Below are 17,045 nucleotides of genomic sequence, written 5' to 3'. Positions count from 1 at the left end.
TTATATAGCAGAGTCTGTTGATTTCATGATGCTTGCAACAACAGCAACAACAGCACCAACTGTAGCAGGCTGGTTTTTGTTTTAGCATCCTTGACTGTGTGCATTACAGATATTATTCAATCTCAATGACTCGGACTGACTCCTCTTCCATTTCTTTCTCCTTGAAACCCTGAGAGAGGAAGTCAGCGCAGTGTGTGACAAGCACATAATGAAGGTGTCTCTAGTTTCTCCTTGAGGAATTTAATTTTACACCATCGTCAGGCCTTGATCTGCTCGAAGAACTCCTCAGGACCCAGAAGTTGAATCGTCACTATACTGCAGTTTACTGTACTAACATCCACCGCACTGTCTCGTCCTCTGCTGTGTAGCAAAGAACAAGAAAAGTCTTCTGATGGAAAGGTGATGATGGGAGGAGGGAGTTAATTACATATACTCACTGCTGCGTGCCGCTTTTGCATTACCGCAGAACAATGATGAATGTGCAGCACGCTCAACACTGACAGACCGTCAGGACAAATACCTGTTAGTTAACTGTGGTTAGTTAACTCACTCACTCACTGTGACCAGTGCCTGCTCAGATCCTTCTCAGACATTCTTCACAAATATAAATTAGTATAAGGATCCACCAAGGTGAGACACTTGAAGACAGGAGCAGAATCCGCGCTCTAAATACACAGAAAAGAACATAAGACACCTTGAATCTCTTACGCTGGGTTAATTCATTAAGCCCGGGTGCGACCTCTGCAGCCTTCTCCCATTAGTGGCCAGATGAAAGGTGTCACTTGGCTTGTGACTGATGAAATACATTGTGTTTTGCTGAAATACGCATGGGCAAGGCGAAATGCACCGTGGGTAATGTAGTTTGTGTGTTTGTTAGTCCTCCCAGCCTGGAAAAAAGTTTTTAAAAGTAGTGTAAAGCACAAAGTTTGAATTGAGTTGAAGGAACGAACACGAAGGAAGTCTTTTTTTTCTTCGCTGCAGTTCTTTAAGACAAAGTACACAAACACTCGCCATTGTTCAGAAGTAAACAGAGATGCCAGAGAACTAGTAAATAAGAGGACCAGAAACCGGAAGACACTCAGCATAGAAACCTATATTAACCTACACACAACTATGAATGCTCGGCCCAGTGCGTAGGCTACGCACGCACCTACGGCGTAGCTTCGACGCAGAAGCACGGATCAGCCTTTAGAGACAAGTGGCTGACGAGATAAGCGACAAAAGCGACATTGAAGCAGATTACAGCAGTGACGAAAAACAACAATGAAGAAGGTTCAGACTCAGATGATGTGTCTGATAACCTGCTAACCAAGGAGCAGTCAGTGAAAATGGTCACAAAGTTCATGTCTCTATTTGCTTCAGTGGCCGGAAGTTGTTTTCAAGCAATGATTTGGTTTGTAGAGTTTTTATTGGGCACCTTAGGTCTCAATAGGTTAATGTGACCCCATTATCCTTAACTAATGTATTTAAAACAGATTTCACAGTGAAACAAGACTTCGCCTACATATCTCCATTCATCTACAAAAACATTCAGCATAGTGTCAGCGGCCTACAGGCTAACTAGCCAACGCTAGAGGAAAATCCAGCACGTAGACCGCCCCATTAAACAGCTGACTTAACGTCTCATTTTCTTTTGCTTTCATCATCGGGCTGCGACCGTGAAAACCAATTATACAGTTGTACAACGTTTCTCTGTGTGTTTGATGTTGTTTCCGGATGGTTTTATGTTGCTACCAGTAAGGAGCAGTGAGTCGATGTAGAGGGGGGTTTTCCTTTGCAGCAGTAATTTGCTTCATGAGCCAGAACGGCACCGGACTCACCACCGTCGGTCCTTCGTGAATTCACAGCTAATTACCGCAACCTAGTGACATAACAAGGGCATGACATGACATGAGACGAACAACCAGAGCAAAAAAAAAAAGAAGAACAGATTGCGTGCTATAGGAAGCCTGCTCTGATTTTGTGCTATAAAATCATATATCTCTCTACATTGTCCTCAATCGCGACCTTTCTGGAATCGAACTGATATAAATCCATTGTAGCAACGGAGACCTTTAAATTCTGTTCATCTTTTAATCATCAAGACCAATTATTGGGTATAAATTTGAGGTTGAATGTTGAATGTTGAGTAGAGGTGGTGTAAGAAAGATAGTTCATCACAGAATTGTAAACAAAGTGGAGATGGAATACTCTTGTCAGAGGAGCACGGGGACAAAGTGCATACAAGAGGCAGAGCTATAACAATATGGGAAACATGCTCCAAATACCAAAACACATTCAAGTGTGAAATAACAAAAATCAAGGGATATGTGCTCATAAATCCAGAAATGCAACAAATATACAAGACAACATTCAAGAGGAATTACCACAGCAGAGCAGCATTACAAACACGTCTTGCCTGCCCATCAGACTTTGTGTACCCAACCCAACCTTAACCCTTAATTAAGTTTCAGATATTTCAAATAGGAGGTCAGTTTATTCAAATAATGTTTGTCTGGGGAAGTTTGCTCTGACAATTCCAGGGTGCGTGAGGATTATTTTGTCACAGGAGATGAAGGGCAGTGTTGAAGAGCAATCACCAGAGGCCGGCTGAGCTGCCGAGCATTAACTCCTGAGGACAATCGGCGGCGTGCTCGGTGACATCTGCGGCTCAGCCTGGCTTTTTGGTAAACAGACTTTTTCAGGGCGGAAAGAAAATCAAGTGAAGTGGAATATATACCTGCTACTAAAGCTGTGATGTATTTCAAAAACATAAAGCAAAACTTTAATATACAACAGAGCCTCTGCTGACTTTTATTTATATGTGTTGGTTTTTATGTTAATGTGGTGATTTGTACATAGAGAACTAAAAGTCCACAGACGCAGGGGCTGTTGTTCAACTGTCCAATAAAACACGTATGTACATTATGTATTCAGCTTTAACGTCAGGCAAACTTCTCTTTATTTGTGGCAGTTTGCATATAAAAATCCAATATTTCTCCTATAAAATGTCCACAGTGTATTCAGAGTCAAACAGCGCCGAGTATCAAGGCTCTGGAGTTAAGAGACAGTTGTTCCCATGTAACAGAAGTGAGGTCGGTGCCGTGTGCGTGTTTGAATCCCAGAAACTTAACTGAGGGAGCCACAGAGTGAACCCTCCTCTGGTGGGTTGAAAGGACCATTAAATGAAGAAGCAGCCGAATCCATTAGACCGGCGAACACACGCTCTGGGCTTACCGAGGGAGACGAGAACTTAAAATTGTGCACTTACCGCTAATCGCACAAGTCAAGATATGCTACGAGGAAAAGCTCTGACACGTTGAGATTTTGATTCTTGTAGGTCACTAAAGCCAGAGGGATGCTGAGGCGGTGCCCTGGATAAGCATGTCCACTAAATTGAGTTTTTTAAATTTTTTATTTAATTCAGTTGGTCAGTATTCATAAGGTAAAACTTTGTCGGCCCAGGAAACCCTGCTATTCAAATTCAATTCAGTTTTATTCGTATAGTCCCAAATCATAACATACATTATCTAAAGGCACTTTACATAGAAGGTCAATTTAAGTCACACAACTACAGAAGATGTCGAAAAACAAAGTCAAATCCCCGAGACTCCAAACTCCGAACAGAAATGCACATCGAGCCGTAGCATCTCCACCTTTTTGCTCAGATATGAATTCAAAATTCAACATTTCAAAGATGTGGATTCTGTGGATCTTACGAGTGAAGAACACTTTCACGCACTCACATCCATAAATGATAATCCCCCCCGGCTGTGTCACATTTTACACCTGGAGATTTCTGTGCGCACTTTTACCATTTCCCCCCTAATACCAGTGCTCCATTATGTACAACTACTTCCGACCATTATACTTGAACACCACATTTTGTTATTTCTTACCTGAAAGGCCACTGATGACAGACAGGAGGAGAAGTGGTTTCCATGGTGACCCCATACTTGTTGACGAGGGTCCCTTCTGCAGGAATGTCAGCAGGGTCGCTTCTTCATTAAAGCTGTGTCTACAAACAGAGAGGAAAACACATCAGCACCTCTGGTCATCATAGACATTAAAGGTCCAGTGTGTAAGATGTAGGTGAAAGGGATAGAAATGTTATATAAAATAATCCTAGTCATGTTTTCACTAGTGTGTTTTCATCTAAATTGTACGAATTGTTGTTTTCTTGACCCTAGAATGGACCTTTTATATTTAAATACTTTATATTTACATTGGGTCCTCTCTACGGAGGTGGCCATGTTTTTTTACAGTAGCCCAAACTGGACAAACTAAACACTTTTGAGTTTTTAGGACAACTGAAGGCTGCCACAGGTTCATGTTTGAAGAATTTAATCTTTACCTTCAGCTCTTGTATACACTACTATGGAAATCTTGTTCACTAATTCCACCCCCCCCCCTATGGTTTTAGTTCATATTAAAGATATTTGAAAACCCAGCGTTACCTTAATAACCACAAATCCCCAGGTTACAGTTTTTGTCCTGTGACCTTATTGTGTTTTTCATACTTTACGTGGTAGAAAAGCTGTAGCATTCAAAACATAACTCCTATACATTCAACCAGGTCGACTATGATTGTACTTTGTCAGTTATGTCGCTTTGTTGAAGAAAACACTCAATAACTATCACTCATTTTCAATGGAATTTACAAACTTTACACGCAAAAACTAAAGTACTCAGTGTTGCTCCAGTGCTCCAGATACACAGTGTGAATACTTTGTGAGTGTGCATCTTGAGGCGAGTGCTCTGGCTGCTGCTGCTCATGTGGATAAACACCTCTGCACAAACCTAGATATCCGGCCTAGATGAATACAGTCATCTACATAAACGTTTAAACACAACAAGGTGAGCGAAAAACAACGGCCGAGTTGGAGCGTCGTGCAAAGTGGAATTGTCTTTCTCCCTTCACTGACTTTGTTATTTCGTTCGCGCATAATCTTATGCTCTGACCGTACAGATGCTCTGTTGTCAAACACATCAAATACGGCACACTGAGTTAGAATGCATGTTTTCTTTTTTTCCTCCTTCACTGAATAACACACAGGAGGATGAAGCTAACAAGATCCTACACAAGCCGTCATGCACACAGCCTGAACACAGTAGGACACGCTTGTGCAATGAGAAGGAATTGATCTACTACTGACTTAATATATGTTGACAGTTACTTTATGTACCTATTAACTATCCGCCTACCAAGTGTCCATGTATAATAACCCCGATGCCAGTTAATGCTCCAACAGCCGTGCAAATGCGAACATAAAAGCTGCGTTGCAATAAATTTCCTCGACGTTGAGGCTTTCACCAGAATTTACTACAATAAACTTAACACCATTTATAAGTTCAGCATCCAAACTTGACCACAAGAACAAGTAGAGTGGGAGTCAGTAGAGCGCACGCTACCGCCAAGGGCCAACGGTCCCCTCAAATTCAATTCAGTGGCAACCCACCGTGAGGTTACCCACTGGTTTGTGACCTCACGCAGTTTTCTAGCCTTAGGTTTGGTATTTTGTTCAGCACCATCTTGGATTATTTGAAACCATATTTGGAGGAGTGGGGGGTTGGGTCTGACTGAGAGCTTGAGCGCTACGACTTTTATCAGTTGAGTCGCCCTCTGTGGGTCGTTTGGGAGAATACAGGTTGCAGGCATGTCCGCATTGGCTTCACTTTCCAGACTTGGGGTCTATCTCTATTTTTGTATAGAGTCTATGATCAAACCACAGCAAATCATAGAGAAAAATCAAGAATGTTCAAGATAGTGAAAAGAAATGCCCCTTTTTCTCCAGATCCCCACCAAAATAAAATGGGTTCTTTGTTGGCTCCTTCCACCAAGTTTCGTGGAAATCTGTTTTTTTGACATCCAACCAAGAAACAAACAAACCGACAGGGTCGAAAACATAACCTTCTTGGCGCAGGTAATGATTGAGGAGAAAATGATGGATAAATCACTGCACTCCTGCTTGTGGATGCAATTCCATTTGCAAACAGTGATAATGGGATCCACTGCCGATGGTTTGCAGGCTTGAAGCATAAAGAGCAAGGCGCGCTGACCTTGGTGTTTTCCCTCCGTGCCATTCATCTTCACACCAAAGCAGAGTTTCTGCATTTATCTGATATTTTCTGACTCTCTGTCAACCTGTTTGAGTGCTCACTCCCTCTGCTTGTTTCTCTCCTCCTCCTCCTCCTCCTCCTCCTCCTCCTCTTATCTTGCTAACAGTCTCTCTCATCTTCATTTAAGTTGTCTGTGTCATTTAGATTATTAATGCAACAGCACAGACAGCTCTGAGGGTTGAGGGAAGCACGACCAGATCCGGCAGGAATCGTCTTACATTAATCGTTTATGCCTCCTTGTCGGTGCCTCACCTCATTTGCTCCCCCCCCCTCCCCCAGAATGCATCAGCAGTTATACTCGTGGGTTGAACAATTAGTCACTTAGCACTTAGGCTATCTGTTATTTAGAAACAGAAAGAAATGAAGAGCGAGAGAGGAAGTCAGATAAACACAATGATCCATTTCCTTCCTCGTAATGTGAGCTGTTAGTGTTTACGCTGCTTGTTTCGCCGCGGCTGCCGCACTTGGCTGTAAACTCAATCCTTTCCTCCACGGCTGGAAATAAATAAATTAAAAAGAACCTCAAACTTGGGACTGCCACTGCCACTTAATTTGGCTGTTTCTTGGGTTTCACTCTCTTTTCTCACTGATTTAAAGAATTAAATAGCTGAGGGCTGATTGTCTAGACAACTTTCTGCAGAGGCTGGTTTAAAACTGTTGCTGCCACTTTCGGATAAGTTTCGCCCCCTCCCTCACCTCCTGTTGACCTTTCTTGAATCTCCCTTGCAAACAAAATTTGAGAGAGAAAATGTGCAGAAGCCCACACACATCCCCTCAGGAAACGGAAGCTTTCTCTGTCCCTTCTTTCAGAACTTCACTTTATTTTTGGCTGCATAATTCCGTCTGTTGTCGTACCAAACCCCCTCGGCCCATGGTGGACTGGACAACTTCCACATGGGCCCCCAGTTGGTGACTGGAGTCAGAGGATCATTTCTCCCTGAAGAAATCCATCAGCAGATTCTGCTTCATCCCAGTTGGCGGAGTATTGTCATAAAACTTCAGATTCTAAACTTTTGGTTTGGGTAGTTTTGGCAAGTGGGACAATACCACTGACACAACACATTCATTTCAAGTGAGGTTATGATCCAATAATATCACAGGAGATAATTCCAAAAGATGGATTATGATGGAACGTGTATGATGAAAGTGAATATTGTCAAACATCCTGGACAAAGATGCTCATTTGATCTTATTTCATAATTCATACCTAAATGAAAGTGCACCTAAAAGTCCCAAATAAATAAAAAATGGGAGAACAAAATCTTTTGTACATTTGTACTTGTAAAATTTAGTCTCTGTTCTCTTCTATTCCAGCAGAGTGCAGTTCTCTGGCAAGTGTCCTCCCACAGCTCACCCGTTACAATGCTTTGCTCTTAGTCTCGCAGCTCTCTGGACAGTTTAATGTTGGGTAAAGGTTTCAGCGTGCACACACATGCATAAGTGGAAATAGAAGGAAGAAGACGAGGAGGTAATGAGCATTAGCATGTATCGTTATTGAAAATTAAGAAGTGTCATCAAATAATCGAAATGAAATCAAGTTACAAAAGAGTTACGAGCACAGGATGAATGGATAACATGACAATTATCCTGAAAATCCCATTTATTGAAGTAGTTTTACAGTAACCTGGTGTAAGGATATGAATATGTCTTGTCTTTCTGTCAAGTGCTTACAGTATCAGGCTGAGAGAACATGGGTCTCCGGGGCATCTCAAATAAAGTGAGTCGACACTCAGACAACCTAAAGTTCACCCCACTTGACGGCTCCGCGTCTCACAGAACTCAGCCAGACATGTCGTCTGTGGAAAAGCTTTCACTTTCGAGTCAACCATTCACCGTGTATAGGCCTGTGAGAAATATGTTGAACTGCTTTCAATGCACAAGAGAAAAAACCTAAAGTCTAGACAGTCAGCTGTACAGTATAATGGCAGGAGTATGAAATATAAATTATTTAAATTAAAGAAAAGACAAAAAAAACATAAACAGAAAAGCTCATATAAATCGCAAGTTGATATCACTTAAAAAATCTAAAAAACGGATTGCCTTGAAAAAGATAACTAAGTTAATATTGACTTTATATCTACTTTTTAATTTCCACTTTAAATGTAGTCGTATTTTACTTTTGTCAAGGATTTCCAGCTAAAATATGGCAAGTAAAACATACTTGTCATTTCCAAGTTCCCGAGTTTAAATAGAACAAGTTTGTCTGACTTAAATAATTGTCAACACAACTTTACTCACTCTATAAGCATTGTCCCAGTGCATGCTGGGTGGCTCCACCCATCTTCCCTCTAGTGAATATTTCATAACTCTTTTAGGCGAAACAAGTAAATTACTCGTAGTTCCCAGACTGTTCTGCAGAACCTGTCATATCAGGGCATCATATACCCGTGAGATGCTAACCTTTCATGTGATGCTAACCTTTCATGTGATGCTAACCTTTCATGTGATTCCTTGAAAGAGGAACCTCCTCTGCGACTTGTCCCAGTAACTTTTACAGCTGCGAGCTTTGCGCTTGCCGGGCCGGTGGAACCTAGATTCCTCACTCACTTCTGTCCAGGCGATCGCAGCCCAACCCAGATGATTATTAATGAGGCAACGCGCAGGGTGCTGCGAGATGAACCGACCAGTAATGAATGTGATGCCTCTGCTCGGCCTCGCCGCTGTCATGTCATGCGGCCGTAGAATCCCAGGCTGAGGTTCAACAAACCCAGTCACAAACACGGCCTGATAATGTTCCCACTCTCTCACCAGACAGTTGCTGTGTAATTTCCAGATAACACAGGACAGGGTCGTGGTAATGTGCCTCTGACGGCCTTATAAAACTTGTATGAATGATGCGTTCAATTACTTTGCGGCGTGAGATTCTATTATGTACTTCTGCAGGCCCGGTTGTAGTAAATGCACGCTGTTTGTCAGCACTGACATTTTGTGTGTTATTGGGCGAAATTTGCCAAATCTATTATAGATTATTTAATAACTAAAGCTGCTTTCTGTGTTCACACTCACACGCGAGATGTCATGGATATATCTTACCCTTTTGTTTTCAACTAAACGTAACGCAATAAAGGCTGAGGGCGTAAAAGTAATTGAGTATGTACGGCTTTATTTATAGCACTTTTCAAAACGTAAACACACACAATATATATAATTGAATAATGAAATAAATTCATGGAGTATAATATAAAGCACAGCACACAGAGAGACAGGGCAAATCAAAACACATCAACATATAAGACAGGGATAAGGGTCTATTAAAAGGTGATGTGAGCAGGAATGTAACTAAGGGCAAGGTAACATGGCGCCAGTACCTGGTGGATGCATTTTAAACCAACTCTTAACGATTCAGGGCAGCTCCACCTCTTTTACTGTAAAAACCTTGGAATTTGTTCAGCCTTGGAATCAAAATGTCATTCGTTAAACAAGAAGGACGACACTCTGAGAAAATAATGTGTTGGGTCAAGTTTCAGCAGCTATCAGCAAGTACTACAAATGCATTTTCAGAAAGAAAGAAAAAACTGATTTGGTTCTGTAAACACCAGACATCGCTTGGATGTGTTGTTGTGCGTCAGCCAATACAAGCTGCTAAGCTCTTTAGAATAAGTCTCATTACACACACTGAAGGTCTTAATCCAAAAAGCAAGAGGATGAAGTTAAAACAAGATAAAACACGGATTACTCTCAGCACAGTTTCACTCTTTTCACCGATGCAGGCCCTTTGTTAGGAGCACATCTTTTTTTTTCAGATTAGCCTTAAGCTTAGTCATGTTAAATCCACGGCAAACCCTTTAAAAAACATATACAAGGGAGCAGGTGCAGCAGGGGATGATGCTGAATGCTTGAGAGGTGAGCTTCTGTTGAACTTTAATCATGGAGTGTCAAGGGAAATGTGGAGGAACCATGTAGAGGAGGAGCTTTGACTGAGTTCTACAAACACCACTGACGTTACCCTTGAGAAAGGCTCCTCCCTACTTTGTGCTAATGGTCCTGCACCACTACCACCAGTAAGAAAAGACAAGGAGAAGGCTACAGCAGCTGCAATCTTGAACCGATGGAAAAGAGCATGTGTTCTATATGTTCATCGAAAAGGGTAAAACACATTAAAGGCAATGGTTTGCCATATATATATATATATATATATATATGTGTTTTTCTGTGTGTTGGCAGGTAGTATCATCTGTCCCACCATCCACCCCCTCAGTTGGTCAAGCTGCCATTCCCTCACTTGTCACTCATCTTGATGAGCTGTCTGCTTAGAGACGGCACGTAGCCAGAGGCTGAGGTAAACAGCATCTATAAAGCCATCAAAGGTTTTATTGAAGCAGGTGGCACACGCAGCCAAACGCAGCCAATCTGCAAGAAACGTCATTTTAGAAAAGGTCTGCTGCACATTTCCAGATTCTGTTCTGTTGTGCGTTTTAAATTTCTGCAATTGCCGTTCTATTCTGTGGACAATGAACTGTCCGTGATTGTGCCAATATCAGAAACTGGCCCCCAGAAAATGAATTGCAAACAAATCTTTGGAATATCCATTTTTAGGATACAAACGAAATTGATTTGTTATCTAATTTATTTGCTGAGAGAGGTTATATCGAGCCTGCAATTGCTAGGCCAAGCCCGGGTGAGGAGAAAGGAGGGTTAGATGAGGGGGTAGCTGCCCATGTGGTTACAGATACATCAACAAGAGTAGAAAGAAAAATCCTGAGAGCTCAGGACTGGAATTCTTAAAGAACCTATGCCATCAACAAGAGTTTTTTTTTGTTTTTTTTCATAATCTCAACATCCTGCTCATGTCTGACTGGGGTCCAGCATATTGATTGAACATCCCACAATCTCCCTGTCATCTGCATTTATTATTTTTTTTATTAAACCCACGGCCTGCCCAGTGTCACCACCTCCGGCTATTGAAAGACGGCCCTGCCACCTCAAACTGCACTGGGACCAGAGAGACCTGTGGGAGTCGCGCTTTATTCCAAACCTCCATCACAGTTCATCACACTAACTTCTCAATGAAACATCTGAGGACAATTTCCTGCAACGGCCTTGTTCAGTGCACTACGCAGTGTGTGTGTGTGTGTGGGGGGGATGACTCATTCAGCGTTTAATGTCATGTTTACATGTTGCTATTCTTGGAACAAGCTCTTTATGTGGATGAAAAAGAACTGAAAGGTTGTTGTGTGGTTGTACATTGATGTGCAATTGTTGTTAAAAGATAAGAGTTTATTATACATGAAGATATGTTCTCTGCCGAAGATGCTTTGTCTGTTCAATATCTGAATCTTGTTTTCAAAGCATGTGGACAAGGGACGATAAAAGCAAATTGTGAATATATTAAAAATAAATTGTCAATATGTGCAACTTATAAGAACATATATTTATTTGTATCCCTGCTTTCTAATATGCAAAACACACAATAAAATCTATGTTTTGTCTAAAAAAAAATAACCCAGAGGACAGAACAACATGTGTAATATATTGAGGAGGCTTTGCTGCCATAGGGCTTTCTGCAACCATAAAAAAAATGTTTGACTACAATTGCTCTCAGTCCCAGCAGCACAATTAAATCCCATCAAGCTGCAGCACATCGCAGACACAAATAGATATCAGGCCCTAAATATGCTTGAGTTTGTATTTTCAAAGATCCATGATTTGGGAAATTGGTGAAAGAACAATAACCAGACCTGTGCCAGAATTGGATGGGCTCCTTCTTGGCCCACGTTGTATCCTTCAACCAAGTTTAACTGGAAATCAGGTCGGTGGTTTTTGCCTCATCTTGCTGACAACCAACCAAACAGACAGACACGAAAAACCAAACACCTCTTTGCTAATAAACCTGGATGATTAAATGTGTTTTTTAGATCATAACAGACTGGCACAGAAATCCCTTAATTAACTTAATTGATCACTTAAAAAGGACACAAACACCTACATGTTATCTTTTGTGATACGCTCCTCAGATTAATAATGTGAAACCGACCGTCCCTTAACGGAGAAGCACAGAGTCACACTGTGTGATGACGTCATCCACAGACAAATCCTGGCGCTTCTTCACAGACAGTAAATAATGACACAGCTCCTGGGACGCGCAGACAGCACCCATGGTGGTTTTACAGGGACATGGGGACGTTTTCTGAATCACAGCTGAAAGCCCTACATTAGAAAAACTCATTTGGATGCAATATTTACAAGAAAAACCCTCGGAGCCTCACAGCATCATTTATTAATTCAGCCTCACTGGCTCAGTTCTTAAAAAGGTCACCTGATTACATCACGATTCAAGTCTTGATGCAGAGATCCACAGCTCAGGGAGACACTCTGCTGAGCTGATAATGAATTTGCTGTAAAAACAAATAATCCGAACAGCAAAAGTCCTTCAGGAATGTTTCAGTTGACATTTTCAATACTTTTTTCCAAGCATTCTTCATCAGAGGTATTCAACAGCTGCTTTCCAACAATCTCTCCACCCTCTTGAGTCTTAATTACGATTATGACGTTGGTGGCGCAAGATGAAGGATACAACAGAGTCCTTCGAGTCTAACAGGAGCAACGTGAACGCTCCTGATTAGTGCCTCTTTGTCTTTGATGAGGTTTGCAGGCATACGGGCAACGTATGGAACAATGGGGGTTATCAGCATTGCCAAGAGAGTTGACATCCTCCCCCAGTTTGAAGCCTTTTTTAGTGAGTCGCAACAATTCTCCATCGAGTTTGAGGAGAGAGAGAGAGAGAGAGAGAGAGAGAGAGAGAGAGAGAGAGAGAGAGAGAGATGCTGCTCCCTCCAACTATACTGAAACCAACTACAGGGACGGTCTCTATTAAAGCAGGGTCACTGATGGTCATCAAAATGGGTAATGAAACTCTAATTGGGGTAAACCCTTCGCTAATTACTTGGTTTTTAAGGAACTGTGCAGTGTGATAAGTGTCGTTGCCGCGTCCTAAAGCCTCAGTGAGCCGCTATCAATTGGTATATTCATGAATCGGCTCGCTGATACTTTTGATGCTCAACCGTCCATTCAGCTGAAAAAGGATATCTAGAAGTTTGTGTCGAATCATGCCCCAAAAAACACTAGAAGAAGTGCGAGACAAATGATTGCTGCCACTGTCTACACCAGAGACAATTAGGGTTATTTCTTTTGGTAGCTTCACAATAAGTTGCCGCAACAGGAGGACGGCAAAACTTCACGTAACTGAAACACCCCCGGACCATTTAATGTGTATTATTACAGATCCACCACCGTCTCCCACACAGTGACAGAGGAGACGACTTTGTTCTGCCCACGCTTCACTGGTGCACACATTCACACAGAATGTAGATAGGAAAAATATATATAAAATGTGTCACACGATCCAGGAGGTACTCCTGGGGACGAGCGCATCTTTTCGAACTCTGGCCTCATACCTGACATTCGACCGACTGGTAGAGTCGAGACAAACGATGTGTGAATGCTCAGAAACATTTGAACAGTTTATCCGGCTCCATCTCCTCCTGCCACAAGCGACATCCCAGAAACTACTGACCCGATTTTTTATTTTTACAAAAAACTTGGCTGAGTGATGTGTTTTATTTTTAAGAACCAGCATTTTGACAAAAATAACACAGATTTGCCAAAGGGGCCTCAAAGCAAATCAGTGAAAACATATCTGCAGTTTTTGTTTGATGTAACTTTATGATTTCCTTTTTTTTAAGAGATGTAATTCGTCATGAGAAGTTTCTCCCCTAAACAACCAGCTGGTTTGTCAAGATTGTAGAAACAAGGTGGATCTCGCCATCTTTGGGCCGTGACCGTTTTTTTTCTGTCATCAAAGCTGGAGTCGGAGATGGGAGAATTTAGGCTACATTTAACGACTGCAGTGCCGGTTCTACACACGCCTGTTTTGAATGGGCTGCATGTTTGGACTTGTGACGCTGCTGGTTGCAGATTGGTTGAGTAACGCTTCAAGAAACAATGTCACATTTGACACAGATATTTTAAGGTATAGGTCTAAGATGACTTAGGTTTTTTAGCTACATGCTGGGACCCACTGATGTACTGTTACTGTTTTGCCATCTTTGAAACCTGGCATAGTCCTGATCACTGGTGTCATTTAGTGTCGAACAATCCCAGCATCCACTGCTACAGATTGTTTTCACCTGTTTATTCAAAATGTATTAATATTGAACGTGTCACTTTTGAAGTTTTAAGTAGATCAGATGAATGTTTTTTTGAATTTTAAGGCAAATTACATACATACATACATAAAAACAGATCAGAATCAGGTTTATACATACAATGAATTTGCTGTGATGTATTTGTGCATGTATAAATATAAAAAATGTAAAAATAGGAAACAATAACACTATAAGCACCAGGGGAGGGATTGTGCAATATGTTCTTAGTAAGTTCTATGATATTCATTCATTATTAATTACAATGCTATCTTACCATTTGTTTTGAGGTTAATTAATTCTGTCGCACACACACACGTGACTTCTTAGAAACAGAGGATTCAACCTCTAGGATCACCGGTGACACTCTCCTGTCACTAGATCTTTGACTTGTAATTAATACACTGATGAGTGTGTGCAGTTAAACCGTTTCTGTACAGTCTCCTACCAGGACTTCAGACCCCCCCCCATACACATATTATCCCTCCCATACGTTCCCCTTGTCCATTTTACCACAAAGCATTGCTGTCTCAAGCCTCTCGCTTCCTCTTTTCACCCCTCAATGGTTTTAATTGTCCTGATGACCTCAATCAAAAGACAATTACCAAAGGGAAGAGTAGCACAGGCAATTATAGTGTTCACCACAAGACTGAGCACACCTGAATGGAGCGAGCACCTTTTCACAGAGGTAAAATTACACGTTTGCCGCCCTGCGATGGCTGTCGGGATGAAGACGTGAGCACGAGGTATGTGCACGGAATGGTTGCGTGTCCTCGGAAGAAGACGCTGACACTTCAAAGCCCCGGCGAGCAAGGTGCTGCGGTTTGAAGTGGAGCACATACATGAAGTTAGGTGGAAGAATTCAGGGCAAGCAGAGATCAGTTGGAGAAATAGGTTAAGAGGGACTGTGAGCACAGAGCAGTTTTTTTTTTTTTTTTTTACTTCAACACGACTCTGCTAATAAGTGAGCGGGGAAAAAAAGACTTCTCTGCAAGTTGCAGCCTGATGATTATGGATCGCTCGGGTTGTGATTGCAGGGAAAATGAGGAACGTTGCATAAACCTATGCTATTATGAACTTGTCATTGTTAAAAAAAGCCGTCATTGTTTCATGAAGCAGTGCAGGGGTGCATACTGAGGCTGGTGAAATGACTGTCATTTCCTGGACTGAGGGAGGGGGTGAGCCACAGAAGTGTTAATCATCCCCGCAGCTATTTGGGGATCAGGAGAAGGGCAAACTGTTATTTTCGGGGATTTATCGCGACATCAAAAATCCTTCAGTCAATATAAAGAATATGTGTATAGTTAATGAAGAGGCATACCGTGATTGTAATTCTTCATAATATATCATCATACTATAAATACAAAAAGCCAGGCCCACATGTACAACAACAACACTGTACAATTATGCTAAAAGCAAAATGTGGTGTTTTTGTGGTGTTTGATTAATTTGCACATTCATTTATCTTTGTTTTTTGTCATAAATCACCGTTGCTTAATTCTGTAAACGTCATTTGAGCTGAAACTCTTAAATAATAATTGCTACCTGAATAAATACTTTGGATGCAACCTGTTATCCGCGATGGACTCTGCCACTTGCTCAATGTCCCGACGACCCTGATGTGGTGCAGCTAACTGACGGATATTCACAGAAGAGCATTTCTTTTTGTTTACTGTGTCAAACCCCCTGGTGTGCGAAAGCCTTGAAATATCACTCATCTTCTCATCACATCAGAATATTCATCAGTCACCTCTGCCACCAAGTCTATTTAAGATCATTAAATTATATGTAGCCGGCAAGTTAATACAAAAAATAAATAAAATACTAAAACAACAGTTCATTCTTAATGATGCATTGAACACTCACTCCTCTCTGTGGATTAATGGATGCAAACTAATCATGACGGCTTCACCACAACTCACCATCATGAGGTTGACAAGTTAAAAAATAACGTATCTTTCTATTTGACCAGTCCCAACTTTCTTTCTGAGCTTTTCATACCAAACTTTAACAGCATATGTGACGGACATAGGTTCACTCAATGTCTTCAAAGGGAACGTCTGCCCTTCACTGTCAGTGTAAGGTCAAGAGTAGTGATAGTACCTACAGCAGGCAGCAGTGTGTTAACTTCCCAGAGTAACAACAAGCGATGCAATGCCACCGTTTCAAATTACAAGATTAGGTTCGAGTGTTGATTTCTACACCGTCAGCTTAACATCAATTTACATCTCTGCAGTCTGTTTTCATAACAGAACGTATGAAATGTGATATTTATTCATAAGCAAGTAAACAGATCTGGTCTATACTTCTATTCAAAGTGCATTTACCCCCCCCCCCCCCCCAAAGAAAAAGAGTCCAATCAATAAACCTGAGATGAAAAGTTTCTTTGAAACTGAGTCATGCTGGTACACAGAACCCACTCGATTCTGTTGTGGCCGGGCAATGTTTTGTATTTTCCCTGTTATCTCCTCTTTAAAAGAACCAGATAACAGTCTCACCAAAATATCAAGGCTTGTTTTGTTATTGTAGATATTTTTTCCTGAAAGAAATTTGGATTGATATTCACAAAAGAAAAACCACTTCTTTTGTACTGCACGATGTACTGCAAAGCATGGAGAGTCTGCTGTCATCTCTGCCTCAGCACTCTGCTGTGAAACTGACCCACTGTCATCTGCTTGTTTCTCTTCAAAGCCGTCATTAGTCAGTATGTATAGAAGCCTGTTTTTCAGAGATCACACGAAACATCAGCCATTACTTTCTTTTTGTCCTTTGGCCAATATACACAGTTAATTAGCTGGACCCTGA

General features: G+C 41.5%; 1 protein-coding gene across 2 annotated transcripts in view; it reads right to left on the bottom strand.

Annotated features, from left to right (window-relative positions):
• The window catches only part of cntn5 (contactin 5), a 103,828-nt gene that overhangs the window by 73,051 nt on the left and 13,732 nt on the right, over window positions 1–17,045 (bottom strand). For both annotated transcript variants that reach the window (XM_034604462.1, XM_034604463.1), the window contains exon 2: window positions 3,879–3,997. In XM_034604462.1, coding sequence (XP_034460353.1) covers window positions 3,879–3,933 — 55 coding nt within the window. In that variant the 5' untranslated portion in view covers window positions 3,934–3,997. The remainder of the gene's footprint in view (window positions 1–3,878; window positions 3,998–17,045) is intronic.

This window comes from Hippoglossus hippoglossus, chromosome 13 (assembly GCF_009819705.1).
Source record: "Hippoglossus hippoglossus isolate fHipHip1 chromosome 13, fHipHip1.pri, whole genome shotgun sequence".
NCBI lineage: Eukaryota > Metazoa > Chordata > Actinopteri > Pleuronectiformes > Pleuronectidae > Hippoglossus > Hippoglossus hippoglossus.
The sequence above is the reverse complement of the archived record's forward strand: the minus strand, read 5'-3'. Positions and strand labels throughout refer to the sequence as shown.